Source organism: Oncorhynchus kisutch, linkage group LG30 (assembly GCF_002021735.2).
Source record: "Oncorhynchus kisutch isolate 150728-3 linkage group LG30, Okis_V2, whole genome shotgun sequence".
Taxonomy (NCBI): Eukaryota; Metazoa; Chordata; class Actinopteri; order Salmoniformes; family Salmonidae; genus Oncorhynchus; species Oncorhynchus kisutch.
Window position 1 is genome coordinate 22,084,064 of NC_034203.2, and position 27,570 is coordinate 22,111,633.

The 27,570-nt window shown below is 41.6% G+C and overlaps 1 protein-coding gene across 2 annotated transcripts; it reads left to right on the top strand.

Moving 5' to 3' along the window:
* Window positions 1–2,794: 2,794 nt before the first annotated feature.
* Window positions 2,795–26,811, top strand: cdh12a (cadherin 12a). Of its 2 annotated transcripts, XM_020467523.2 has the most exons (11): window positions 2,795–3,185; window positions 6,353–6,647; window positions 9,999–10,118; window positions 10,807–10,974; window positions 11,370–11,557; window positions 16,495–16,748; window positions 19,253–19,389; window positions 22,331–22,452; window positions 22,753–22,867; window positions 25,041–25,292; window positions 26,175–26,811. In XM_020467523.2, exons 1-11 carry the CDS (start codon window positions 2,943–2,945, stop codon window positions 26,699–26,701), a joined length of 2,421 nt encoding a protein of 806 aa, XP_020323112.1. In that variant the 5' UTR covers window positions 2,795–2,942; the 3' UTR covers window positions 26,702–26,811. The 2 variants fall into 2 exon arrangements, with proteins under 2 accessions (XP_020323112.1, XP_031666306.1); XM_031810446.1 differs by lacking the exon at window positions 9,999–10,118.
* Window positions 26,812–27,570: the final 759 nt, after the last annotated feature.

The following is a 27,570-nucleotide window of genomic DNA, read 5'->3' on the forward strand; positions in this document are numbered from 1 at the left end:
AGGGAAAGATGAACAGAGCGAAGTACACAGAGATCCTTCACGAAAACCTGCTCCTCAGACTGGGTTGAAGGTTCACCTTCCAACAGGACAACGACCCTAAGCACACAACCAAGACAGTGCAGGTGTGGCTTCAGGACAAGTCTCTGAATGTCCTTGAGTGGCCCAGCCAGAGCCTGGACTTGAACCCGATCGAACATCTCTGGAGAAACCTGAAAATAGCTGTACAGCGACAATCTCCATCCAACCTGACAGAGCTTGAGAGGATCTGCAGAGAAGAATGGGAGAAACTCCCCAAATATAGGTGTGCCAAGCTTGTAGCGTCATACCCAAGAGGACTCTAGGCTGTAATCGCAACCAAAGACGCTTCAACAAAGTACTGAGTAAAGGGTCTGACTATTTATGTACATTTGATATTTCAGTTTTAAATTTTTAATACATCTGCAAAAATGTCTAAAAACCTGTTCTTGCTCTGTCATTATGGGATATTGTATGTAGATTGATGAGGGGGACAAAAACTATGTAAACCATTTTAGAATAAGGCTGTAACGTAACGAAATGTGGGGTGGCTGTCTGTTAAGTCACATGTTTGTGCAGTAAGGGGGTTGGTTGAGCACTCCTTTGCAGTATTAGTGCCATGCAGGCTCCCACCACACACACACACACACACACATACGCACACACACACACACACACACACACACACACACACACACACACACACACACACACACACACACACACACACACACACACACACACACACACACACACACACACACACACACGTCTGTTCTCATTAGGCCTTCTGCTCTGGAGGTAGAAACTACAGAAGACATCTCACATCAACTGTAAAATAACAGTGATGACTTATGATGACCTACTCATTAAGTCAAATAGTACTTTATAGGACACAACAATATAATTTGTGTCCAAAAGTCATATGGATGCAGGTACTATAATCAACAAGATCATCCAACACGTCATCAGTCAGATGTTGTCATCATTCAGTGACCACTCAATCTCAGAAAGTGGGATATGGAATAGCCGAGTGTGGCACGATACAAGGACATTTTGTACAATCTTGGGACTTGCCTTCCAGACAGATAAGAACAGCGGGGGTTTAGCCTCCAGAGAATACATGGATGCACAATAACCTGTTAACCAAGGAATATAGCCTACCATCGCACAATGAAGCAGAGAAACTACTGTAAATTTGTATAAACCCGAAGCTAAAAATAAACAGGTCTGTTGAAGCAGATTTGAAGGGGGGAGGGACAGAAGTAAAGAGGGATGAGGGGTGGGATCAGTGGAAGTTGGCCTACAGCTGTCATTCAGTGCTTTGCATACAGAAGCTGCACTGTTAACAATTAACATTAGTATAGAAGAGGTGGACTGTTTAAGGAAGTTTTGACTGGTTCAGAATGCCACCATGGCACGTCGATAAGGCAGATGAAACGAAGAGATGAAGCAAGGATCCAAATAGTGGGGTTTATTGCACACACAGACACAGGAGCACTTGGGGAACAGTTGCAGGATAACTTTGAGGTTTACTAGGGAAATATAAGAGGGGGATACAAACACATTTTAACATACAAGCATGACTGACAAGTGCAAAATGGATAACTGAAATGCATCGCAAATGCTGGATTGACAGGAAATGGTACTAATTTGCATGCAGAATATACACTAACTTTAACAAGGATATTGATATGAACATGTATACATATTATTCAATAATGAAAGGTACTCACTTGTCAGTCACTCACAAAATGGAAAGGAAAACATAAGTTGGCTGCCCCATGCATTTACCAACAGGAATAAGGAAGACTCGAGGGTGCTAATGAACAGAGTGGAGAGGGTTGGGGTGAGAGGCAAGGGAGGGGCATGGCCAGAGGTTAAGGGTGAGGACATAAGCCTTCACAACAACTAGTGTGTAATGTCTTTGAAAGGGACTACAAAGTATCCCCTTCAAGTCAAAAGGTGACAGGAATTCTAGTTAATTATGCAATATGTAAACTATTCTCTAATCTCCAGTATGCAGTTGTTGTTAGAAATGCAGGAATGTCACATACTTTCTGCAAAGATAATTAGAAAGTCAAAACCCTGACAGAGAACCTGGAACCTGGATCCTTGACATCTAGCTCTGGCACAGCCTCCTCCAGTTTCCTCCAGTCACTTCAAGTAAAATCAATGTTTGGACCAATATCCTGGACACTGGCACAATATATTGTATCTTTCATGCTCCCTTACAGTGATTTTTCTGGACGTGGAGTCTTGTCATTTTTGCTCATCTCCCTTTCCTCTGTGTGTGTGACTTTGTTTGATGTCTGCTCCTGCTCCACTAACTTCACATAGCCTGACTCGCAGAATTAAATGCACGCCAGAGGACCAATTTGCTCATGTTTCATTTTTCCGGAATCATTATCCGTAAAATCCCTCCGGTAAGATACTGTCAAGGTTGACTAGACGAACATAGAAAGTGCATTTTGACCTCAAAATGAGTAGATATAATCGGAGCAGAGTTTGTTAATAATGATGATGAGTTACTGATGTGCTAGTCATAAGATTGGGACTGTATGAAGTACTGCTGTTTATTTCAATGCAGTACTTTGTATGTAACCTCGTCCCCAGGCTATATTGCGACCACATATAGAAAGAGAGACAGGTTCAATTGGCTGGTGGATAAGATTATTTTTCATGTTGTCTTGTAACTACTTTAACTGCATTGTAAAGTAAGCCCATGTCTTCCCTCTTTCCACCAGGAGACCTAGGTAATGAGGACTAGTTGAGTGAGAAGCCAAACATCCTGGAGACCAATCTACCCATGTCACCACAACATCCTCCTGTCCCTTTCTTCATTGGATCTGCAACCCAGCTGCTATTGTCTCACTGACAGTCTCTCAGTGGAATTCAACAGAGATACTCCACTGCCCAGATTGCCAATGATTACAAGGAACGGTCTGCTGTTGGTCTTTTGGTTTCTCTTGGACAAAGGTTTCCTGGCTCCCCTCCACGCTCCGCCCCAAAGCAGGATGGGAAGAGAGCAACACCTGAGGGGTGTGGAAGGACTGGGACTGAGGAGACATGTGGCGTCAGGGGTTCAGAGGGTGAAGAGAGGATGGGTGTGGAACCAGTTCTTTGTACTGGAGGAATATATGGGATCGGAACCACAATATGTTGGAAAGGTAAGGCCACCATCTTTTTAAAGCATTCATTCAGACTCATCTATATGAACTTTCCCACAGTAGGTTGGGGAAAAAAAGGCAACATAAGTTCAAGGTTAAGGTTCTCTAAGACTAATCCATCTAAACCTCTGTCTTTATTCTTGTGATGACAGTTTGAGGTCAGAAATCAAACTGAGGAGGTTGAAGGCTTGTGCTTCTGTCTGTTAAGACTTAAAGAATATAGGAATGCAAGCAGCACGACACAAATCACATCTAATTGCTTGAGCTGCTTGATCGCTTCTGACTGCGATTTTGCAATTTTCTCAGCATCGGCTCTAATTATCCACACACAGAGGAAGTGAAAGGGATTTTTGGGCAGTTCCAAATCAAATTTTAAGAGGCATTAAGAACCATTCTGGAATCTGGCACTTCCAGCTCAAATGAAATAATGGCTTAGATTGACTTGTCAGCTGCTGATGCCAAGGACATCTACCACCGCCTTCCTCAGCACGCACAGTCCCGCTGGATGTGTTTCTGTTGGCTGAGAAAGGAAGGATGGGAAAGTCGCATCCACACATTGTCAAACAGATGCTACAATTACTGAGTGATTCACTCCTCACAGTGGGTACATCCCCCAAATGGAATGTAACCAGTGTCTGAATGTAACCAGTGTCTGTGTTGAGAATGAGGATGGCAGAAGTCGTAACCGACCAGCCCTGAGACCACTGATTCATCTGTTGCTGGTTAATAGGGGACAGTGTGAAGGATCAGGACCTTGATTATCACTGTGAGCTGCATGTTTGGAAAAGGGAACAAAAACCAAATCTGGCTTGAAAACCATCTGACTGCCAGTTCATGAATCCCCCTCCAGCTAGAGAGAGCTGTCTAATGGTTTCTGTTACTCTATTTAGAAAACCCACAGAGGCATATTACAGTATAACATGGTAACTTGCACCTGGAGACTTTCATCAGCCATTGAATTGGTTATTGTTTCTATATCGCCTTTGTAAAGAGATTTAGCAAGACAACGCTATGATTCATAAACAGACACAAATGAGCCTTCACAACTTTGAATTTACCAACAGGTAATGGCCACAGCCTTCCTGGCTAAAACAGGAGACAAAGCATGTTCTACCATTAATCACACACCTTTGTGTGAGCATTTTGAAGACAGAAAATGACTGCACCACTGATCCACGTTGCCGAAAGCTCCTCTGCTGGGTTTGTTCCCATGTATTATGCAACTGTAGAGGCAGACACAGACAAAGCTGACCAGCTAAGAATGAAAGACCTACATTTAAACACCAGCTTGCCTTGTGCCCCTGGATCTGACATTCAGCAGGCCTTATGGGGAAAACAGCTATATACAACTGTACTCTTTACAATTAAAAAGTCTGCTACTGGGCCCCGTACTAAGCAAATGCCATCTGCAAGGAAGACTGAGCTAGTGGGCTTGTCTGGTCTGAGCTAAATCACACTAAGCTTCCCTCTAGTCTAAATCACTGTGTTAAATTGTTTGTGGTACGGATGATCATTTAAGCATTCTTGTTGGGTCTCTCAAGGATAGACTAAACTACAACATAAACTACAACATGTCACTTAGGTTATCATATTATTTTGCATTGCATGTTTGCAGTTACAAAGTAGGAAACCAGTATATGTATAGCCACTAGCCCATGACTATGTATTGCAGAGAAATGCTGCATCAGATAATAAACAGATAATAATTTTCTTCAATCATGAAAAAGGCTCACCTCTCAAACCTTGGTCAAGGATATATCGACCCCTTGCCAAATATTCCTTATTGGTGAATAACCTTTTACAATGAGACGTTATTCACATACAGGGGAACCAGTAAGATAAATTATCAGACAGACCACAGGTTGTATCATAATATATGGATTCAGCTAAATATCAACACCTCATTCTTTTCTATATCTGCCTGATGCCGACAGATACCCCCATCCCAACACTGCTTTGTACTCAGGAAACAAGCGATTCCTCTACATTATAGCACTGGGTGGATACTGTTAAATATTCTATTAATGTTTATTTCCTCCCGATTTATTTTAATCCAGACATTGCTCCTGTGGAGGTTTCATTCGATTTTATTAGTGTACCACAAATTCCATTAATATCTGATTCACCTTAAAACTCATTATATCCGAACCCACTGTCAAGAGTAAAATCGTGTTCTGCCTGCTGAATGAGGTACATCAGACAGTGAGGGAATGGACATAAAAACAATGTAATGAGTGAACGTGTCTTGAGATTCAGCCCTCTGATTTAATTACATTCAATTCACTGACTTTCTAAATAAACCATTAATCTCATGGATAGAAAGGGTTTTATTGTCCCCTGCATACTGAAACTGAATGGAAAATCTGTGTCCCAAATGGCATCCTATTCACTATATAGTGCACTACTTTTGACCAGAACCCTATAGGCCCTGGTCAAAAGTAGTCCACTACATAGGGTAGGGGTCGGCAACAGGCAGAAACAGGCGTGGCCCCCCAAAGTTTTTAGTAAAAAAATCACAAGGAATTGAGAAAATAAATGTATTTAGGAAAGTATTCCCAACAATAAAGAAATAGACATATGTGATCATGTCTCAATGTAATCAAGGTATGAAATGATTCTTATTTTCAAATACAATCTTTTTTTGTGCTTAGTTGTGGTCAATTTGCAATGTGCAAATTATTATAATTATGGTCCAGCCCCATGACCAAAATCGTCCCGTGGCTGAATTTAGTTGCCAACCCCTGACATAGGGAATAGATTGGGACTCATCCCATTTTATCGTTATTGTTGTGGCTCATGGATTATCTACTATGTAAAACTTAAGCCTTGCCATCCACCCTAAGTAATAAATCCCTTTATGGGATAACCAAGCCACAGGTCAACTAAAGGATGTCTTCATTGACTCGGGGACTGTGCTCTGCCATTATATGTATCTATCAAAGGCACAACATGTCCTCAGCATTTCCATATGGTCAGTGATGGTTGGAAGGAAGGAATGAGGAGGAGGAGGAAATAGTCACAGCTCAGCAACAAAACTCTGTCCCCTTGTCATCCATCAAACAAGCTACAGTATGCACTTATGCTCAAGTCACTTAAAGATCTTGGCCAAGTACATGTGTATTCCTTCTTTGATTCACTGACAAATACAACATGTTTTCTCCATGCAGCTTCACACTGACCTGGACAGGGGCGACAGCGACGTGAAGTACACTCTATCAGGAGAAGGAGTCGGAACCATCTTCACCATAGACCAGACGACAGGTGACATCCATGCCTTGATGGGATTGGACCGAGAGGTGAAGTCTTACTACACGTTACGAGCCCAGGCTGTGGACATGAACACAGGCAGGCCTCTGGAGCCTGAGTCTGAATTCATCATAAAAATTCAAGACGTCAATGACAATGAACCCAAGTTCTTGGACGGCCCATACACAGCCAGTGTCCCAGAGATGTCACCAGGGGGTAAGAAAGGCACCTGTAATCTACTTTTTGGCTTATACAAATCCATATGGAGTAAAGCTATGATGACAATTGGACATTAAGCTACACTAGAGTATTTGAAGGGAATCCTGTAGGAATACAGGCCTAGTTCTACTGTCTATGAATTGTACCTTCATAGAATCATATGATTGAGATCTGACTCCAATTGAAATGATAGGCAAAGGTTGTTGTTGCTTGGTTTCATTTCAAGTCATGGCAGTCAGGTGGCATGCTAACAATTTGGCCTAAAGCCAAACATTTTCAGTCTTTATATGATACATTCCATGTCCATGTTAAAGTGGTACAAAACACTGAATTGATATTAAATCAAAGTTAAAGCAGTTAGTTTTGAGCACAGGTGGGATACCATGGATACGGTATCCATATTAAGTCCCAATAAGAGTTGAGTCAGTCTCAGTAGAAGTTGAGTCAGTCTCAGTAAGGATTTGAGTCTTTCCTACTTGCCTATCTTCATTTCCTAAATCCCTTTCCTTATTTCCTTTCCTAGCTTCCTTTCCTCCTTTCCTAAACCCATTCCTTCTTTAATTTACTAGCTCTCTTTTCTCCTTTCCTTTCCTAGATTTGTTTCCCCCCTTTTCTAGCTTCCTTACGTATTTTCCTTTCCTAACTCCTTTCTTCCTATAGGCTCTGTGCCTCTTTTCCTCCTTTCCTAGATTTCTTTCCTAGTATCCATTCCTAGTATAATTACCTAAAAATGTTTCCTTAATTCATTTCCTTGTCTGTATCCGTATTTCCTTTCCTAATTTCATTTCCTATATTCCTTTCCTATTTTCCTTTCCTAGCTCTTTTTCCTCCTTCCTAGAAAAAGGAGCTAGTAAAGGAGGAAAGGAAGCTATGAAAGGATAGGAGGAAGCGGAGTTATAAAATCAAAGGATGGGAGGAAAGGAAGCTAGAACAGGAGGAAAAGAAAAGGCAAGGTTTCAAGGAAATTAAACTAGGAAATGAGGAAAGAAAGATAGGAAAAGGCAGAAAGGAAGCTAGGATAGGAGGAAAGGACATTTTGTTAATAAAGTAGGAGGAAAGGATTATGCAAAGAGAGTGCACATGTATGTGGTAAGGATTCACCAGCGCCAGTAGATGTTAATAGTATTGGCTTTAATGAGAGGCCAGTTTTTTGGTGACAGGACAGTTTTAGTGATAACCAATGGAGTCATACTGACACATTATCAGTAACCACAGGCAAGGTGGTAGCATGATCATCATATATTTATTACTCTCCTTATGCTCTAAAGAAATGTACGTACATGTAACGTGTGTCATTGTGCTGCTACCGGCTTCTCTTTTGCCACTGTCCCTGTCCCCTTACTGGGCTCAAATAAGTGGTCCTCTGATTGCAAACAAACGTGACCGCCCACCTGATAAACAGACCAGGGGTGCATTCAGCAGGATGCAAAGTTTTGGTGCGTTCAGATAGAAATATGCTATGTAGAACAAACACCCCTCTCTGACATGTAGAAAAAGGAATCACTTTGTCTCCACTCGTGGCATATCCACAATGTTCAGCAATGTTTGGCTACTGAAAGAGGCTTTATTTAGCATTGGCAGCGCCATTAAGGACTGAAACTATTTTTAAATAATCAACTGGATGGGACTTCCTATGGGTTAAGGAAGGATCCCATGATTCCATCCAGGTCATCGGGAGGGATCAGCCAATTAATTATACTTGTGAGCAAACATTCCATAACTGCAGGTGGCAGTAAATCACAAACCTTGGCTTTATACCTGTTCAAACAACACACTCCAGGGGGAAGTATGCACTGTTACAGTTTGTATACCTACTCAGAAGTAATAGAAGAAGAAAATTGACCACTTCAAAATGAAGATGGCCTCAATGGCGCTGTCCGTGCTCTCACAGACGCCATAATGATACAGATACAATGATGCAATGTATATGATGCCATGTCCTAAGTCTATGCGGAAATTACTGACAATCGCGCAACTGTGGCCACAAATACTCACCCACGCTCTAGGATGCACACACAGTAGAGCACACACGAGCGGTCAGTGAAGGAACAGGAGGTTGCTGAGGGGAGCACGCCTCTTAATAATGTCCGGAACGGCGCAAATGGAAACCATGTATTTGATGTATTTGATACCATGCCACTAATTCCACTCCAGTTATTACCACAAGCCTGTTCTCCCCAATTAAAGTGCCACCAACCTCCTGTGGTGAATGCGCAGAAACACAAACAAAAGAAACAAGGATATGAATATTAAATAAGAAAACCTCTACCTTGTGCTTCACACTAAAGACCTAGTCTTTATATTAGTTATGCCTGCTTAATATGCATCATGTACTTTATTCAATAATTTTGTTGGTGACATAACTTCTCCCATCTATTTGTCTGATAAATACAATTTCGTAAAGTTATCTTAACAATTAGGTTTTAAAACCATCAGCTCTTAATTCTCATCCGGCAACAGTACCGGATGGCAGGCAGGCTCAGGGTCAGGGTAGGCAGAGATCAATAATCCAGAGGTGGGGCAAAGGTACAGGTTTGGCAGGCAGGCTCAGGGTCAGGGTCAGGGGTAGACAGTGTGGTCAGGCAGGCGGGCTCAGAGTCAGGACAAGCAAGGGTCAAAACCAGGAAGGTGAAAAAAAGAGAGACTGGGAAAAGCAGGAGCTGAGACACAAAAACGCTGGTTGATTTGACAAACAAGACGAACTGGCAACAGACAAACAGAGAACACAGGTATAAATACACAGGGGATAATGGAGAATCTGGGCGACACCTGGAGAGGGGTGGAGACAATCACAAAGAGAGGTGAAACAGATCAGGGTGTGATACCTACTGCAGGTGGCAAAGGTCTGGATGCATAAGGTCATTTATTGGCGCAGTAACAAACCCCCACCTCGCAACCCATGCGACCCTAAACTGTTCACACCTGTCTTGTTGTTGGAGAGAAAATGTTGCAGTTTTAAAGCTAATTTCCCGCAATTCTAAACATTTTGCATGTGGCAGAGCATTTTTTCCCCCCGCTGTTTAAAAGCTAATTTCCTGAAATTCTATGCATTCCTACATGTCTTATGTGTGTTTACATGATAGCAGGTTTTTTGGGGGAGGGGGGGGGGCATGCGGTCCGTATTATTGACCACGTTCATGATCTGGTCCGCGGTCCACCAGTTCAGTATGGAGGTCCTATGGCCTATGTAGGTTACATTGAATGCCAGAATTTGTCAATTATATCATTACATTTTTAATGATTCATTCAAAATAATCATGTACTATTTTTAAGACGTAATGCTCGAAGTGATGAAAATAACACTATTTATTAACAATTTCCTTCCTTTTGTCTCTGTATGATGGACAGGTACTTTTGTAATGCAGGTGACTGCCACAGATGCTGACGACCCCTCCTATGGGAATAGTGCACGGATCGTCTACAGTATCCTACATGGACAGCCTTACTTTTCAGTCGACTCCAAAACTGGTGAGATCACAACATAGTCGAAGTCAAGGCACATCCACAATGTCAAATGGAGAGATTTGAAAACCAAAGCGTTAAATGTGTAACCGGCCTTTACAATGGCAAAATGTAAAGCTGTACCACTGCAATATGTGATTATTGCAGCTGAAGTTGGACTGAGAGTATAGGGGAACACATTTAATCAGGATTACTCATTGTCGGTGGCAACGACCCTTTAGTACCCGAACCATGTGACCCTTTAGTACCCGAACCATGAGACTCACTCCTGATCAAACACTATTCACACAGGTAGAAGCACTATTAGGTCAGATTAGTATTTGCACAGTGTCAAAGGTCTCCCTTTGTTACACATCTGTGTAGGATGTCATAATTCTCCCAAATGAATGCATGTCAAAATCCACCTCTTCTCTCTTCCTTCGACAAACATCAAAGGGGATACAGTCTCTTATAATCACAACTCATCTCTCTTTCTCCACCTCACTACTCTTTACTCTTGCTTGCCTCGCTCGCTCTCTCACACACACACACACACACACACACACACACACACACACACACACACACACACACACACACACACACACACACACACACACACACACACACACACACACACACACACACACACACACACACACACACTCTCTCTCTCTCTCACATCTCCTCTGTTGGTTTTTGTGACCTTGAACAGGGGTTATTAGAACTGCGTTGCCTAACATGGACCGTGAAGTGAAGGAGCTTTACCAGGTCCTTATTCAGGCAAAGGATATGGGCGGTCAGCTGGGAGGACTAGCCGGAACCACCACCATCAACATCACCCTCAGCGACGTCAACGACAACCCACCCAGGTTTTCAAAAAGTGTGCCAATTTGCATTTTAACGACTATGGTTTTGTTTGCTATTACCCAATGATTTTAACAATATTGTGGGCACTGAAAGGGAATCTTTCTGCACAAACGGGATCTCATCATATCTCTAGGCAACTAGATGTTACTTTAATAATTAACTAGTGTTAGTGTTAATCCATTATAATTAGGTCATTCATATTTGTATGAGCTGTTTATATATAATCAATGGTTTAGCAACACCGGTGAAGTGATACTTGTATAAATAGGCTTCACATTATTAAAAGAGGGTAAAGTGAGTCTCTGGCCCTTACATAAAACTAGAGACTTGAGACTTGACTCATACAAGAAGCAGCCAATAATAATATTTTATATGTCTACATTTTAATCTGTTCTTACTGTACGGCAGGTATATTCCACCTCAGGGTCCCAGAGTCTTCGTTAGTGGGCTCAGCAGTGGGGAAGATCAGAGCTCATGACCTGGACTCTGAGAAGAATGCAGAGGTGGAATATTCTATAGTTCCTGGAGATGAAGGACACATGTTTAACATCACCTACAACGGGCACAGTCAAGAGGGAATCATAGTCCTCAGTGAGGTAGGAATGAACAACCCTTCACCAATCACTTTATTTTACTTGATCCCTTTTACTCTATGTTGAGGAAATGTCCACAAATGATCTCCATCGCGCTTTGTTTTGGGCCAGTCTCTCAAGTAAGAATTGCAGGTCTATTATGATAGATCATGAGCAAAGCTGTGCTCATTTAGATAATTAAACTAACGTACTACTTAGGCCTTGGAATATTAATAGATCATTGCTGCATATATCCTTTTTGTCACATCCTGATTTTTTATTTATTTTATTTCACCATTATTTAACCAGGTAGGCAAGTTGAGAACAAGTTCTCATTTACAATTGCAACCTGGCCAAGATAAAGCAAAGCAGTTCGACAGATACAACGACACAGAGTTACACATGGAGTAAAACAAACATACAGTCAATAATGCAGTATAAACAAGTCTATATACAATGTGAGCAAATGAGGTGAGAAGGAAGGTAAAGGCAAAAAAGGCCATGGTGGCAAAGTAAATACAATATAGCAAGTAAAACACTGGAATGGTAGTTTTGCAATGGAAGAATGTGCAAAGTAGAAATAAAAATAATGGGGTGCAAAGGAGCAAAATTAATTAATTAATTAAATACAGTTGGGAAAGAGGTAGTTGTTTGGGCTAAATTATAGGTGGGCTATGTACAGGTGCAGTAATCTGTGAGCTGCTCTGACAGTTGGTGCTTAAAGCTAGTGAGGGAGATAAGTGTTTCCAGTTTCAGAGATTTTTGTTGTTCGTTCCAGTCATTGGCAGCAGAGAACTGGAAGGAGAGGCGGCCAAAGAAAGAATTGGTTTTGGGGGTGACTAGAGAGATATACCTGCTGGAGCGTGTGCTACAGGTGGGAGATGCTATGGTGACCAGCGAGCTGAGATAAGGGGGGACTTTACCTAGCAGGGTCTTGTAGATGACATGGAGCCAGTGGGTTTGGCGACGAGTATGAAGCGAGGGCCAGCCAACGAGAGCGTACAGGTCGCAATGGTGGGTAGTATATGGGGCTTTGGTGACAAAACAGATTGCACTGTGATAGACTGCATCCAATTTGTTGAGTAGGGTATTGGAGGCTATTTTGTAAATGACATCGCCAAAGTCGAGGATTGGTAGGATGGTCAGTTTTACAAGGGTATGTTTGGCAGCATGAGTGAAGGATGCTTTGTTGCGAAATAGGAAGCCAATTCTAGATTTAACTTTGGATTGGAGATGTTTGATATGGGTCTGGAAGGAGAGTTTACAGTCTAACCAGACACCTAAGTATTTGTAGTTGTCCACGTATTCTAAGTCAGAGCCGTCCAGAGTAGTGATGTTGGACAGGCGGGTAGGTGCAGGTAGCGATCAGTTGAAGAGCATGCATTTAGTTTTACTTGTATTTAAGAGCAATTGGAGGCCACGGAAAGAGAGTTGTATGGCATTGAAGCTTGCCTGGAGGGTTGTTAACACAGTGTCCAAAGAAGGGCCGGAAGTATACAGAATGGTGTCGTCTGCGTAGAGGTGGATCAGAGACTCACCAGCAGCAAGAGCGACCTCATTGATGTATACAGAGAAGAGAGTCGGTCCAAGAATTGAACCCTGTGGCACCCCCATAGAGACTGCCAGAGGTCCGGACAGCAGACCCTCCGATTTGACACACTGAACTCTATCAGAGAAGTAGTTGGTGAACCAGGCGAGGCAATCATTTGAGAAACCAAGGCTGTCGAGTCTGCCGATGAGGATGTGGTGATTGACAGAGTCGAAAGCCTTGGCCAGATCAATGAATACGGCTGTACAGTCATGTTTCTTATCGATGGCGGTTAAGATATCGTTTAGGACCTTGAGCGTGGCTGAGGTGCACCCATGACCAGCTCTGAAACCAGATTGCATAGCAGAGAAGGTATGGTGAGATTCGAAATGGTCGGTAATCTGTTTGTTGACTTGGCTTTCGAAGACCTTAGAAAGGCATGGTAGGATAGATATAGGTCTGTAGCAGTTTGGGTCAAGAGTGTCCCCCTATTTGAAGAGGGGGATGACCGCAGCTGCTTTCCAATCTTTCGGAATCTCAGACGACGCGAAAGAGAGGTTGAACAGGCTAGTAATAGGGGTGGCAACAATTTCAGCAGATAATTTTAGAAAGAAAGGGTCCAGATTGTCTAGCCCGGCTGATTTGTAGGGGTCCAGATTTTGCAGCTCTTTCAGAACATCAGCTGAATGGATTTGGGAGAAGGAGAAATGGGGAAGGCTTGGGCAAGTTGCTGTTGGGGATGCAGTGCTGTTGACCGGGGTAGGAGTAGCCAGGTGGAAAGCATGGCCAGCCGTAGAAAAATGCTTATTGAAATTCTCAATTATGGTGGATTTATCAGTGGTGACAGTGTTTCCTATCTTTAGTGCAGTGGGCAGCTGGGAGGAGGTGTGATCAGTTTCACCTGTCCTCGTTATTGTCTCCACCCCCTCCAGGTGTCGTTTGTTTTCCCCAGTGTATTTATCCCTGTGTTTCCTGTCTCTCTGTGCCAGCTCGTCTTGTATGTTTCCAAGTCACCAGTGGTTTTCCCGTTCTCCTGCTTTTTGCATTCGCCTTCTTCTAGTCCTCCCGGTTTTGACCCTTGCCTGTTTCTGGACTTTGTACCCGCCTGCCTGACCATTCTGCCTGCCTTGACCACGAGCCTGTCTGCCACTCTGTACCTCCTGACTCTGATCTGGTTTTGACCTTTTTTCCTGTCCACGACCATTCTCTTGCCTACCCCTTTGGATTAATAAACATTGTAAGACTCCAACCTGCCTCCTGTGTCTGCATTTGGGTCTCACCTTGTGCCTTGATACAACTACAAACCATCCTCAGAACCTAACCATGAGGAAATATGGAGAAATTGATGATCCCTATTTTCTGGCAGTCTAAAAATTAATTTTTATATTTTCTTCAGGAAAGTGCTTGGATGTGTTTTGGTTTAGCCTAAAATGAATACATTTGAGGCTATGATCAGACAACACAACTCCTGATGGGATGTGACAAGCAGGAATCCCTTTAGAAATCCCCTTTACAACAGCTTCTTCTCTCTCTCTGTGGCCCACAGACTCCCAAATACTGGTATCCTATCTTCACATAAGTGGATAGTTGCACCAAAGCATTTTGAACTGGGTTTGAGTGCATGTCTCGTCTGGGCTGGGATTATATTATTATTCACAGATGGGGTGTGTATCTTGCAGCTCTGTGAGTTACCTCGATATACTGTAAGTACATCAAAGCGCTACTTGCACTTGTCTGGATGTTGACAATGAACATTCAAAACATTGCAAATACATAGTGGGACTATACAAAGGCACTTTTGCCTTCTGAAATTTTAGAGCCATCTATTTGTAGCTGTTTGTATCATAGCCATCCTTGTTAGTGATCTGTTTCTTCCTGCTCTCTATCTGTTCCTGCTAAAACAGCACCTGTAAAACTGTGAAAGCCCAGGTGATGGAGGAAAGTATGCAAAATGGCTGATTTGGAGAGGGCTCAGCCAAAGTTTGCCACAGTTTGTGACAAGAGGTTTTGGAAGAGTAACCGTTTCAAGGGATAATCGACCCCGTCAAAATAAAATATTATAGTGAAACGATAGATAAACCGTCTGTGGGATTCAAATGGCCTCTAAATGTATTTATGTGTCAAGATATTGGGTCTATACTTTGTTTCTACATTGGACAGTGCTGGATTTAGTTTAGGCCTGAATGCACGCCCAATTTATGATATGCTTCAAGACTCCAGGAGTTATCTATTACAACCAAAATAGCACCAAAGCGATTATATTTAAAAATCTAGTATGCGGGAAGTCAAGCACTTTGATATGGAAATGTCAAACCTTTATACGTTAGAATATAAACCACAGTCTATTTTATTTATTTTAGATAATATTATCTCTTTTCAAGCCAAACTCTGGTATATTCCAAAAACAGTTTTTACCATGTAGGTTATCAGTGAATTTTAAGAAGTGTTCCATCACACGTGAAGTGGGAGGTTGAGGTGCTATGCTTACCCATGGATCTCCTTGATGATGAGTCAGGCACCTAGGAGGGCACAGTAAAAACAGCAGGAGCTTCCTGGCACAAATACTGTAATTGACACCTCTGTGCCGTTAATAAGAAGGAATTGTCACTAGGTTGTGGGTGGGAGGTGGGAGGTAGAGTAAGAGGATATAGGTCCAAACCAAAAACGGATGGCTTCACTTTCCAGATAAGGAATATTGTCCCTGCTAATTTGCAATGTTGCAAGAATTGTGTTCCCTGCAGGTAACGCTGAGCGGTGCTTTTTGGATGGGATGGCACACATGCTGTGGTGTCTATCCTCCTGCATCTCCTGCACAGTCCTGTTGTCTGTCTGGTTGTTATGCAGTCAGCAGGGTGGCTGCCCATTCCGCAGACCACCAGGCTTTTGCATGTGTGTGTCTCAGACAGGGACTGCTGTGTGTGTGTTGACAGTGAAAACTGCTCTGCTGTCAATGCTAACTAGGGACCCAGCTGAGTTAATGTGAGACTGTAAAATAGGGTCAGAAAGCGGTTCTCAAAGTGTCTCCATGAAAATGTGTTAAAACCCCAAACATTGGGGCTTTTCAAGTCTCAAATTGCTTAAAAACTCAGACACTGAAGAACATGTGTCTGTGTTGATAAAAGAACATTGAATCCAACAATTTTTTACCCATTTAACATAAATCAATCTTGGTTGGCGCAGTTAACGTGCATATTTCCATATCAAAGTGCTTGACTTCCGTGTCTGTTGAGCATACTAAACCTAACAGAGGTGTTAACAAACTGAACCAAGCACTATATTTGACCATTGCACACAGTATATTCATATCACAGAACATTGACATGAAATGCATTCTGATTTTGACGATGTGAATGATTTTATAAATACTGATTCTATGTTGATTTGATTACTATGAATAATAAATGCATTTCACCTTTCATTCATTCTTTTTCAGCATCTCGACTACGAAACCAAAAGATCATACACCTTTAAAGTGGAGGCCTCCAACGCTCACCTGGATCCCCGGTTCCTGCACCGGGGCCCCTTCAAAGACACTGCCACCGTGAAGGTCAACGTGCTGGATGTGGATGAACCCCCTGTGTTCACTAAGACCTCTTACACCATAGATGTGTATGAGGACACTCCTGTGAGCACCATAATTGGATCTGTTACAGCGCAGGACCTAGATGCAAGTACCAGCGCAGTTAGGTGAATACATTTATACATACATGTATAGTAAGTCCTATTTACCTACTGTATGGTTAATCAAAAAGTGATTCATCAAGGCTGGTGTTGAGCAATGGGACCATGATGGATTGAGGTATTTTCCAATTGGGCACCTGCATCCGGCACCTTAAATGGCAAAAAGAAAAAGCTGTCAACATAGATCAACTTTACTGTATCTATTTAGCGAGATGGGAGCATTTTGGTCTGGTGACTGGAGTGTTGGATGTTTGATTTAACCAACAGAGACACACTTTGCTCCTCAGAGTTTATGAACACTGACAACTAATATACATTTGACTTGTTGTTTTTCTTCTTCTTCCAAATGGTTTTCAAGTACAGTTGACTTCCACTCTGTTGGTGTTGAGAGACAGAGCGTGAGATGCAGGACATCTCTTGCGCAAGAACATACAAATACGTTGTGGCCCAGCAGTGTTTTTTGTTATCAATGAATATTTAATGTCTTGCTAGAAATGGAGGAGGCAGTAATTCACCTTGCTCAAAAAGGCCATCTTTGTGATGTCTGCTTAATATTTTAAAGCATTACATTTGTCATTGTTTTCATGGGACATGAAAAACATAAACATACTAGAATGCTGATCAGAACACAACCACATGGCATTATGTTCCCTATATAGTGCACTTATTTTGATCAGGGCCTGGTCATAAGAAGTGCACTATATAGGGAATAAGGTGCTGTTTGGGACGCATCCCTAGTTTCTACATGAAAAGAGAGTGATTATTCTTCTGTGTAATGTTTGCGGTCATTGCCTGGATCTTTATTTGACTAATCGTTAGGACATTTCTCCTTCGGGACCAATACATTATTTAGGCCTATCTATCTCTGTAGACCTATTACATTCAGATGTTCTATTACAGTGCCTTCAGAAAGTAGTCACACCCCTTGACTTTTTCCACATTTTGTTGTGTTACAGCCTGAATTTAAAATAGTTTCAATTGAGATTTTGTTGGTCACTGCCCTACACACAATACCCCATAATGTCAACGTTTTTTTCAAATTGTTTACAAATTAATAAAAAATGAAAAGCTGAAATGTCTTCGGTCAATAAGTATTAAACCCCTTTGTTATGGCAAGACTAAATACACTTAGGAGTACAAATGTTCTTAACAAGTCACATAATAAGTTGCATGGACTGGATGTTTTTTGAATGACTACCTCATCTCTGTACCCCACACATACTGTACAATTATCTTCAAGGTCCCTCAGTCAAGCAGTGAATTTTAACCACAATGAGGTTTTCCAATGCCTCGCATGATAGGGCACCTTGAATATCTCTTTGAGAATGGTGAAGTTATTCATTATACTTCGGATGGTGTATCAATATACCCAGTCACTACAAAGATAAAGGCGTCCTTCCTAACTCAGTTGAGAGGAAGGAAACAGTTCATTGATTTAACCATGAGGCCAATGGTGACTTTCAAACAGTTAAAGACTTTCATGGCTGTGATAGGAGAAAAGTCGTTACACCACAACATTGTAGTTACTCCACAATACTAACCTAATTGACAAAGTGAAAAGAAGGAAGCCTGTACAGATCTTTTTTAAATATTCCAAAACATGCGTCCTGTTTGCAACAAGTCACTAAAGTAATACTGCCAAAAAGTGGCAAAGCAATTACCTTTTTGTCCTGAATAGAAAGTGTTATGTTTGGGGCAAATCCAATGCCACACATTACTGAGTACCACTCTCCATATTTTCAAGCATAGTGGTGGCTGCATCATGTTATGGGTATGCTTGCAATCGTTAACGACTGGGGAGTTTTTCAAGATAAAAAATAAATGGAATGAAGACAATCACAGACCAAATCCTAGAGGAGAACATGCTTTAGTCTGTTTTCCACCAGAGATGAATTTAACTTTCAGTAGGACAATAACCTAAAACACAACGCTTACCAAGAAGACAGTTAATGTTCCTGAGTCACAGAGTTACAGTTTTGACTTAAATCTGCTGAAAATCCATGGCAAGGCCTGAAAATGGTTGTCTAGCAATGATCAACAACCAATTTGACAAATCTTGAAGAATTTTGAAAAGAACAATGGGCAAATGTTGCACAATCCAGGTGTTGTAAGTCTTAGAGACTTACCAGAAAGACTCACAGCTTTAATTGTTGCTAAAGGTGCTTCTACAAGTATTGTTTTCACATTGTCATTTTCACGTTGTCATTATGCCTTCAGAAAGTATTCATACCCCTTGACTATACCTCTTGACTTATTCCACATTTTGTTGTGTTACAGCCTGAATTGAAAATGGATTCCATTTTGAATTCAGGCTGCAACACAACAAAATGTGGAATAATTCAAGGGGTACGATTACTTTCTGAAGGCACTGTACATGCAAATACAGAATGAAGGTGTGGAAAGAATAGTTCAGATGTAAATATTGATTGAAAGATGCTGTGTGAGGTTGAAGAAATCATGTTCAGTAGTTTAAAAAAAATGTATTCATGTTTTTTGTGAATGTTTTGTAGATACTCTATTGAGTGGAAGAGGCCTGTGGACGGCTGCTTTGACATTGATACTGTGGAAGGGACCATCTCCACCACCGAGATGTTGGACAGAGAGAGTAATAGGCAGCACAATATCTTTGTTGTGGCCACTAAAGTTAGTAAGTATAGGACAAAGGGTAAATATGTACAGTATATAATATGTGTTAATATACACTGAGTGTACAAAACATTAGGATATTGAATTGCACCCCCTTTAGCCCTCAGAACAGACTCAATTCATTGAGGCATGGACTCTACAAGATGTTGAAAGTGTTCCACAGGGACGCTGGTCCATGTTGACTCCAATGCCTTCAACAGTTTTGTCATGTTGGCTGGATGGTCTTTGGGTGGTGGACCATTCATTTTTTGTAAGATGTGTTTATTCTTTTATAAACAATACAAAATGTACACACACAAACAATATTTACAAACATCAACTACATCACACCTGCCCAGACCAACTAGCACACATCCCCATCTCTAGCGCGATAAATACACAACGCAGAGGATGAGAGGTCAATAGAGGACTAAAAGTCAATGGAGTACTAACAATCAATGGAAATAGGGTTTTTCCTGTAACAGGGGATTAAGGATTAATGGGTCAGAGACATGGGAGGAATTTCAGTCTGGGACTCATATCTACATGGCAAGTTATCATTGGTCCAAATTGTTTATACATTGAACCTGAAATAGGATACTTGTTATTTGGCCAATGGCCCAGTTTTATTTACAAGGAATTCTAAGTGGTCAACCACAGGCTAGGGCTGGGTTATAAAGTACATCCTGTCTCTTTGTTCTGTGGAGAGAATCACTGAAGAGAATCACTGAAGAGAATCACTGAGGACAGGGGAGAATGAACATCTACCTCTCAGCATAACATCTATGATTCGTCATCTTTGAATAAACCTATTTTCCTCTTCCTGATTTGCTTTGGGGTCTGTGGTTTTGAAGAGTAACATTAACTGCTAACACCTGAAACTGCACCATTTTGATTCTCTTAGTAACCCACACACTTTCTATATTTAAATAATAAATGATCAGATTTTTCCATTCTGTTAATAATGGTGGATTGATTGATTTCCAAGTTTTTAGTCTGCATTTTTTAAACATAAATCTTCAATAATGTTCCAACCGGAGAATTCCTTTGTCTGTAGAATTGCAATGGAGCTTAAGCTAACTATCACGTGAACGTGCGTGGTCAGCTCATGCATCTCTGCCAGACCTCTGACTCATTCCCCTCTCATTCGCCCCCACTTCACAGTAGAAGCATCAAAAAAGGTTCTAAAGACTGTTGACATCTAGTGGAAGCCTTAGAAAGTGCAATTTGACCCCATAGACACTGTCTATTCGATAGGCAAAGAGACAAAACCTCAGATTTCCCACTTCCTGGTTGGATTTTCTTCTCAGGTTTTTGCCTGCCATATGAGTTCTGTTATACTCATAGACATCTTTCAAACAGTTTTAGAAACTTCAGAGTGTTTTCTATCAAAATCTACTAATAATATGCATATCTTAGCAACTGGGCCTGAGTAGCATACAGTTTACTCTGGGCACCTTATTCATCCAAGCTACTCAATACTGCCCCCAGCCATAACAAGTTTTTTAATATGAGTGATGAGGAGAATCGTCCAAACCATCGTGTATCTCAATATACCCCCACATACCATGTCTTGAAATATGCAGACAGACAGATTGAAAGTATGTTTACATTGTAATACTTCTGACAGCCAACTTTCTAGCTCTGTCCACAACTTCCGGACTTTATAGCATTCCCAGAAAGCATGGAATATGGAATACTTATTAGATTTACACTTAAGACATGACCCTGCAGTTGTGTTGTGGAATTTCTGAATTTTGTCTCTTGTAAATTCTATATTAGCTTCTACTGGATCAAGCGTTAGTTAAACTTTTACTTAAACTTAATTTTGTTAGTTATGCTCCAACTTCCAATACATCTTATGCCAAAACCAGTTATTTTTAAGTTTTGGTTCAAATAGTTAATGTGTTTTTCTAAGAGATTGTCAGTAGGATATGCTCTCTGCAAGGTTTTGTATATTCTTCCTTATCAAATGAACATAATTTCCTAACTCACATAAGATTCCCTCAAGGTTGCTCTAATGTCCAAGAGATTTCCTGTTACCAAGTCATTTACAGTTTCTATGCATTTATGGTTTCTATGGTTAACCATTCTTGATATACACGGGAAAAACCCAGCAGAGTTGCAGTTCTTGACACACTCAAACTGGTGCGCCTGGCACCTACAACCATACCCCATTCAAAGGCACTTACATCTTTTGTATTTCCCATTCACTCTCTGAATAGCACACATACACAATCCATGTCCAAATTGTCTAAACTGTCTAAATTGTCTAGAATCAGTTGTGCCTTTAAAATCATAATGAACAAGATGGGGGCCCTGATCCTAGATCAATCAGTACTTCTCTGAGATGCTTGTGAATAAGGGTCCTGGTGCAAGTAATTTGGGAAGAGATTGCACAAAGCAGGCCATACCGTAGTCTACAGACACACACAGGGTTCCATACTTGTGGCACCATCTAGTGAAATTGACGGATGCTTACAGTAAAGCAGCTCAACAGATTCAATGAACTAAATGCTATTTTTCCTCTGAAAGAGCAGTTTATTGAATGGGAATCTTTTCAATGGATTTTTACAAATTCATTAGCATTATTAGAAAATCACACAATACAATCAACACATATTATTCATTTCTTATCATTTGACTGTGCAGCCATTTGTTTTTCTATGAAAACATGTTATTATTTGTCAATGACTCTATTTTCAAGTATTCTCATGTTATTTCATTGTCAATTTAATATTACTTGTATGAGGCCTGCAGTTTAAAGCGTAAACAGACAGTGTCACTGTTACATCTTTCATCAAGCTACTGTAAACATAACACTGTTTGTTTTACAAAGCAGTTCAGACATGAGAGAAAGGGCTTTTGCAATGCTCACTCATTTGTGATGCTCACTGAGGTCCACTATGTGCATGGTGTATTTATTATGTGTTGTATGATTACTGTTTTCTTTGATTCTGCAGACAACCCTCTCCTATCCAACAAGGTCACAGTCACAGTCAATGTGCTGGATGTCAACGAGTTCCCTCCGGAGCTCACCATTCTCTTTGACACGTTTGTCTGTGAAAATGCAAAAGTAGGCCAGGCAAGAACAGCTCCTTTGTGATAAAGGTTGTGTGTGTGTGTGTGTGTCTGTGTGTGTGTGTGTGTGTGTGTGTGTGTGTGTGTGTGTGTGTGTGTGTGTGTGTGTGTGTGTGTGTGTGTGTGTGTGTGTGTGTGTGTGTGTGTGTGTGTGTGTGTGTGTGTGTGTGTGTGTGTGTGTGTGTGTGTGTCTGTGTCTGTGTGTGTGAAAGAGAACAAAAGAGAAATATAATAATTGTGATAATTGTCTCTCCACTTGTTTCTGGGCATATACTGTAGTTTAAAGCTCTTTGTGCTTTACCAGGTAATTCAGACCATCAATGCTACGGACAAGGATCTTCCCACTGTTGGACAGAAGTTCTTCTTCAAGTCCCCCAGGGAAATCAGAAACAGGAATTTCACTGTGCGAGACTTTGGAAGTAAGCCATATTTTTTTTTCTTCAGAGAAATAAAGGAACAGATAAAAGAGAGCAAGAGATGGAGAGAATGTGAAGGAGGGGACAGAGAAAGAGATGGAGTGAGAGAACGGAGAGAAAGAGGGAAAGAGAGAGTTGAAGAGAGAGTCTCTGAAAGTCTCTATTACGATGCCATGCCAGTGACTCGCTTCAAATCTGCTTTCTTGATACTAGCTCCCTACAATATCCACAAACAATTGGTATTGAATTAATAGATGTTCAGGGTTTTTTGTCACAACCCAGGGGATGCCAGGGTGGAATTTTCTACTTTTTGCTAACCCCTACAGCCTTCCCACCTCACCATCCTCCGTTAGTATTTTTCTAACACAGTAACACATAAATACCAGAGCTGATTCAGAGAGACAGAGGTGCTCATGGCCATCGCAGCAAACAGGCACAAGGTGTGCTATAATGGCTCCTACCTTGTCAAATGAGATATTCGTCCAGCCAGGCAGAGGGAATGCTGTGTGACAGAGTCAGTTCACCACCACTATCCTGGTGCTGGAGACGAGGCAAGGCACATCGACACGTCGTCTCTGTAAAAACACAAGGCCTGTGTTTTATTGTTTTTGTACATGCTAAGTACTCACCATCACCTTATTTCAAATAAGGCACTGGAAAACTGACATTCTAGATACAGTTGAAGTCGGAAGTTTACATACACCATAGCCAAATACATTTAAACTCAGCTTTTCACAACTCCTAACATTTAACCCTAGTAACAATTCCCTGTCTTAGGTCAGTTAGGATCACCACTTTATTTTAAGAATGATAGTAGAGAGAATGATTTATTTCAGCTTTTATTTCTTTCATCACATTCCCAGTGGGTCAGAAGTTTACATACACTCAATTAGTATTTGGTAGCATTGCCTTTAAATTGTTTAACTTGGGTCAAACATCTCGAGTAGCCTTCGACAAGCTTCCCACAATAAGCTGGGTGAATTTTGGCTTATTCCTCCTGACAGAGTCAGGTTTGTAGGCCTCCTTGATCGCACACGCTTTTTCAGTTCTGACCACACACTTTTTATAGGATTGAGGTCAGGGCTTTGTGGCCACTCCAATACCTTGACTTTGTCGTCCTTAAGCCATTTTGTCACAACTTTGGAAGTATGCTTGGGGTCATTGTTAATTTGGAAGACCCATTTGTGAACAAGCTTTAACTTCCTGACTGATGTCTTGAGATGTTGCTTCAATATATCCACATCATTTTCCTCCCTCATGATGCCATCTATTTTGTGAAGTGCACCAGTCCCTCCTGTAGCAAAGCACCCCAACAACATGATGCTGCCACCCTCGTGCTTCACGGTTGGGATGGTGTTCTTCGGCTTGCAAGCATCCCCCTTTTTCTCCAAACATAACGATGGTCATTATGGCCAAACAGTTCTATTTTTGTTTCATCAGACCAGAGGACATTTCTCCAAAAAGTACGATCTTTGTCCCCATATGCAGTGGCAAACCGTAGTTATGGCGCTCATCCCAATCAAAGCTCTACTCTGTCCTGGCACCCCAATGGTGGAACTAGCTTCCCTCTGATGCTACGACAGCAGAGTCCCTGCCCATCTTCTGAAAACAAAACATGTGCACTTGTCTTTTCCTACTAGCACCGACTTTTCTGAAAAATGTACTTACTACAACTGTGATACCTAGCTCGGGGGGCCCATTCTAAGGCACTGAAACTCAGTGTTGGAGACGTCACTACAGACCCTGGTTTGTTTCCAGGCTGTATCACAACCATCCGTGATTGGGAGTGCCATAGGGCGGCGCACAATTGGCCCAGCATTGTCCGGGTTAGGGTTTGGTAGGCCGTCATTGTAAAGAAGAATTTGTTCTTAACTGACTTGCCAAGTTAAATAAAGGATAAATAAAAAATAAAAAAGCTATCTTAAGATGAATGCACTAAGTGTAAATTGCTTTGGATAAGAGCATCTGCTAAATTACTTAAATGTAAATGTGACTATGTAAATACATGTAAGTACTCTCTGTTGCATCACGGGTGAACACTCTTTGATGATCCCTCATTTGGTTTTTAGACACTGCAGGGACAGTGACCACACGTATAGGGTTCCAGACTAAATTTATTGATTGATTTATTGATTTAAGACATGTAGGGTTAATGGTTGTGTCATTTTGTTTCCAGACAACACAGCGGGGATAGTGACCAAGCGTGTGGGGTTCCAGAGGCGGGTCCAGGAGTACTACGTGGTGCCTGTGGTGGTGGAGGACAGTGGCTACCCAGCCCAGAGCAGCACCGGCACCCTCACTGTCCGCGTGTGTGCCTGTGAGACTGACGGTTCCCTCCTGTCCTGCACGGCAGAAGCAGTCTTTCTACCAGTGGGTCTCAGCACCGGGGCAGTGATGGCCATTTTACTGTGCATGGTCATACTCCTGGGTAAGTCATGTCTGTCAGTCAGAGATTGTAGTGTAGAAACACAGTATTTCTGAATGTACAGTATACAGAATATTATTTCCATTTGACACCCACCTTGATGATGATAAATAGCAATAATGTCAATAACGGCTTCCTCCAAGTGTTAATTACCTGCTATAGACTGTAAATGTACATTATCATAATGTTAATGTGTACAATTTTACACTAGGGGGAGCTGAAGTCCTAACATACAGTAATGTTATTAAATTGACCGTTACAATTTAAAAAATGGCCCTTGAAACAATCCCATAATCATACTTGTAGGTCGATTTAGCTCACTTATCTTGGTCCATCAATTACTCCCTACTTCTCCTACTAAAGTATAATCTCTTACTATTGAATAACATAACACAGTGAGCACTACAGTAGTGTGGAGTAAACTGCTGTGTTGTACTCTCTACTCTCTGCCACTGGGAGGCTGGAAGAGAGAGGGAGGGAGAAGGAGAGATGAAAGCATTGTGAAACAGCCTTTCATCCTGTCTGACTGCTGCCTCAGTACAATAGTGACAGATGGCATGTCAGAAATGGATCACGGCTGGCCTCAGGCTGTGATTCCTTTAAGTTCTCCTGCTGAAAAAAAGAATGGCTGAAGAAAAGAGGAAATTAACTAATGGCTCCTCACACATGACATCCCACTGTCTTTCTTCCCATTGCCTCCTACAGTACCTTGAAAAGCTCTTGAAATGCACGTCACTGTATATTTTCACTGCAGTACATCTATGTATGGAGACGATAAAATGGTGGGTGTGGTGCGCTTGTTTCTTTTGTATTGTATTGATCGTGGTGCGCTTGTTTCTTTTGTATTGTATTGATCGTGGTGCGCTTGTTTCTTTTGTATTGTAGTGATCGTGGTGCTCTACGTAGGCCTGAGACGGCAGAAGAAGAGGGAGACATTGATGTCGTCCAAGGAGGACATCCGGGACAACGTGGTCCACTATGACGTCGAGGGGGGCGGCGAGGAGGACACCCACGCCTTCGACATGGGCACGCTGAGGAACACGAAGGCCATAAAGGAGAACATGCTCCGCCGGGGCACAGGGTCATGGTCAGATGTCACCACTCAAACTGAGATCAATGGGTCAACCCCTACCACAGAAGGCAGCACTAACATCATCAGGGACTATATTCACCAGCGTCTCCAGGAGAACCACCTGGGTTTCTCTGCTCTCCCGTATGACTCGCTGGCTACATACGCCTACGAGGGGGATGGGTCAGTGGCAGAGTCGCTGAGCTCCATCGAGTCGTGGACGGTGGACGGCCGTGAGGACTTCAGATACCTCAGCGAGTGGGGGCCGTCCTTCAAAACGCTGGTGGGGATATTAGACAAAGACAAAGCAGATCCTCCCACTGCGGAAGTGGAGGAGAGTTGAGAGTACTTGTAAAGACAGGAATGACAGAAAAGACTATTTGATTTGCAAAAGTTGTTTTACTTTTATAGTACTTTTATAGACAATGGGAATAAAATACAAGTCGTTCACTTAAGTTTTTATCATAGTTTTGTGGTGGTTGTTATTGTTGTTTGTTTTTTGGTTAAAATAAACTTGACAAGCTATCAAAGTGCCTCGGGAACTGCTCTGATGTTTATCTAACTACAGAATCTACAAGATGTCTTTATTGTAAGAATGTAATAATCTATTGAAAAGAGACACCTCATCCATGCTCACATAGGCCAGATACACTCACCCACTTGAGCTAAACCGGGGCTTTAGACCATAATCATCACAGCCTTTCAAAAGCATGCAGCTGTGAACTACAGTATTGTACAATAATCTTTACTTAAACCCTTGTCCATGGATTCTGATGAGCTAGCCAGAATTGAAGGTGGTGCTAATCACAATAGGCAAATTGTTTCTGTCGAAATCAAGATCCAACCAATGCTCTTGTTTGTCTTGTTCATCTGCAAGGAGCTACAAGCTTTCATCCCCTTTCAGTCTTGTCAAATTAAATATCAAGTGATTTTTAAATGTCAACTGCAGTGGCATATTTTATTGTAATGCGATTCTCGCATTAATTATGCTAAAGACTGTAAGGATAAGACGACTATCTTGAAAATTAAACACTTAGATGTTTACATTTCGTACTTTGACTTTACAGAAAAGTAAACAGGGTAGGATCAGACCGTTTCAGAGGATTATTTGATTTGTTCATCTATGTTGATCCACATAACCTTTTCAATATATGTTGATCTACTTGAAAGCATACATTAACATAGAACATTGTATCCTTTTGAGTTTTGCTT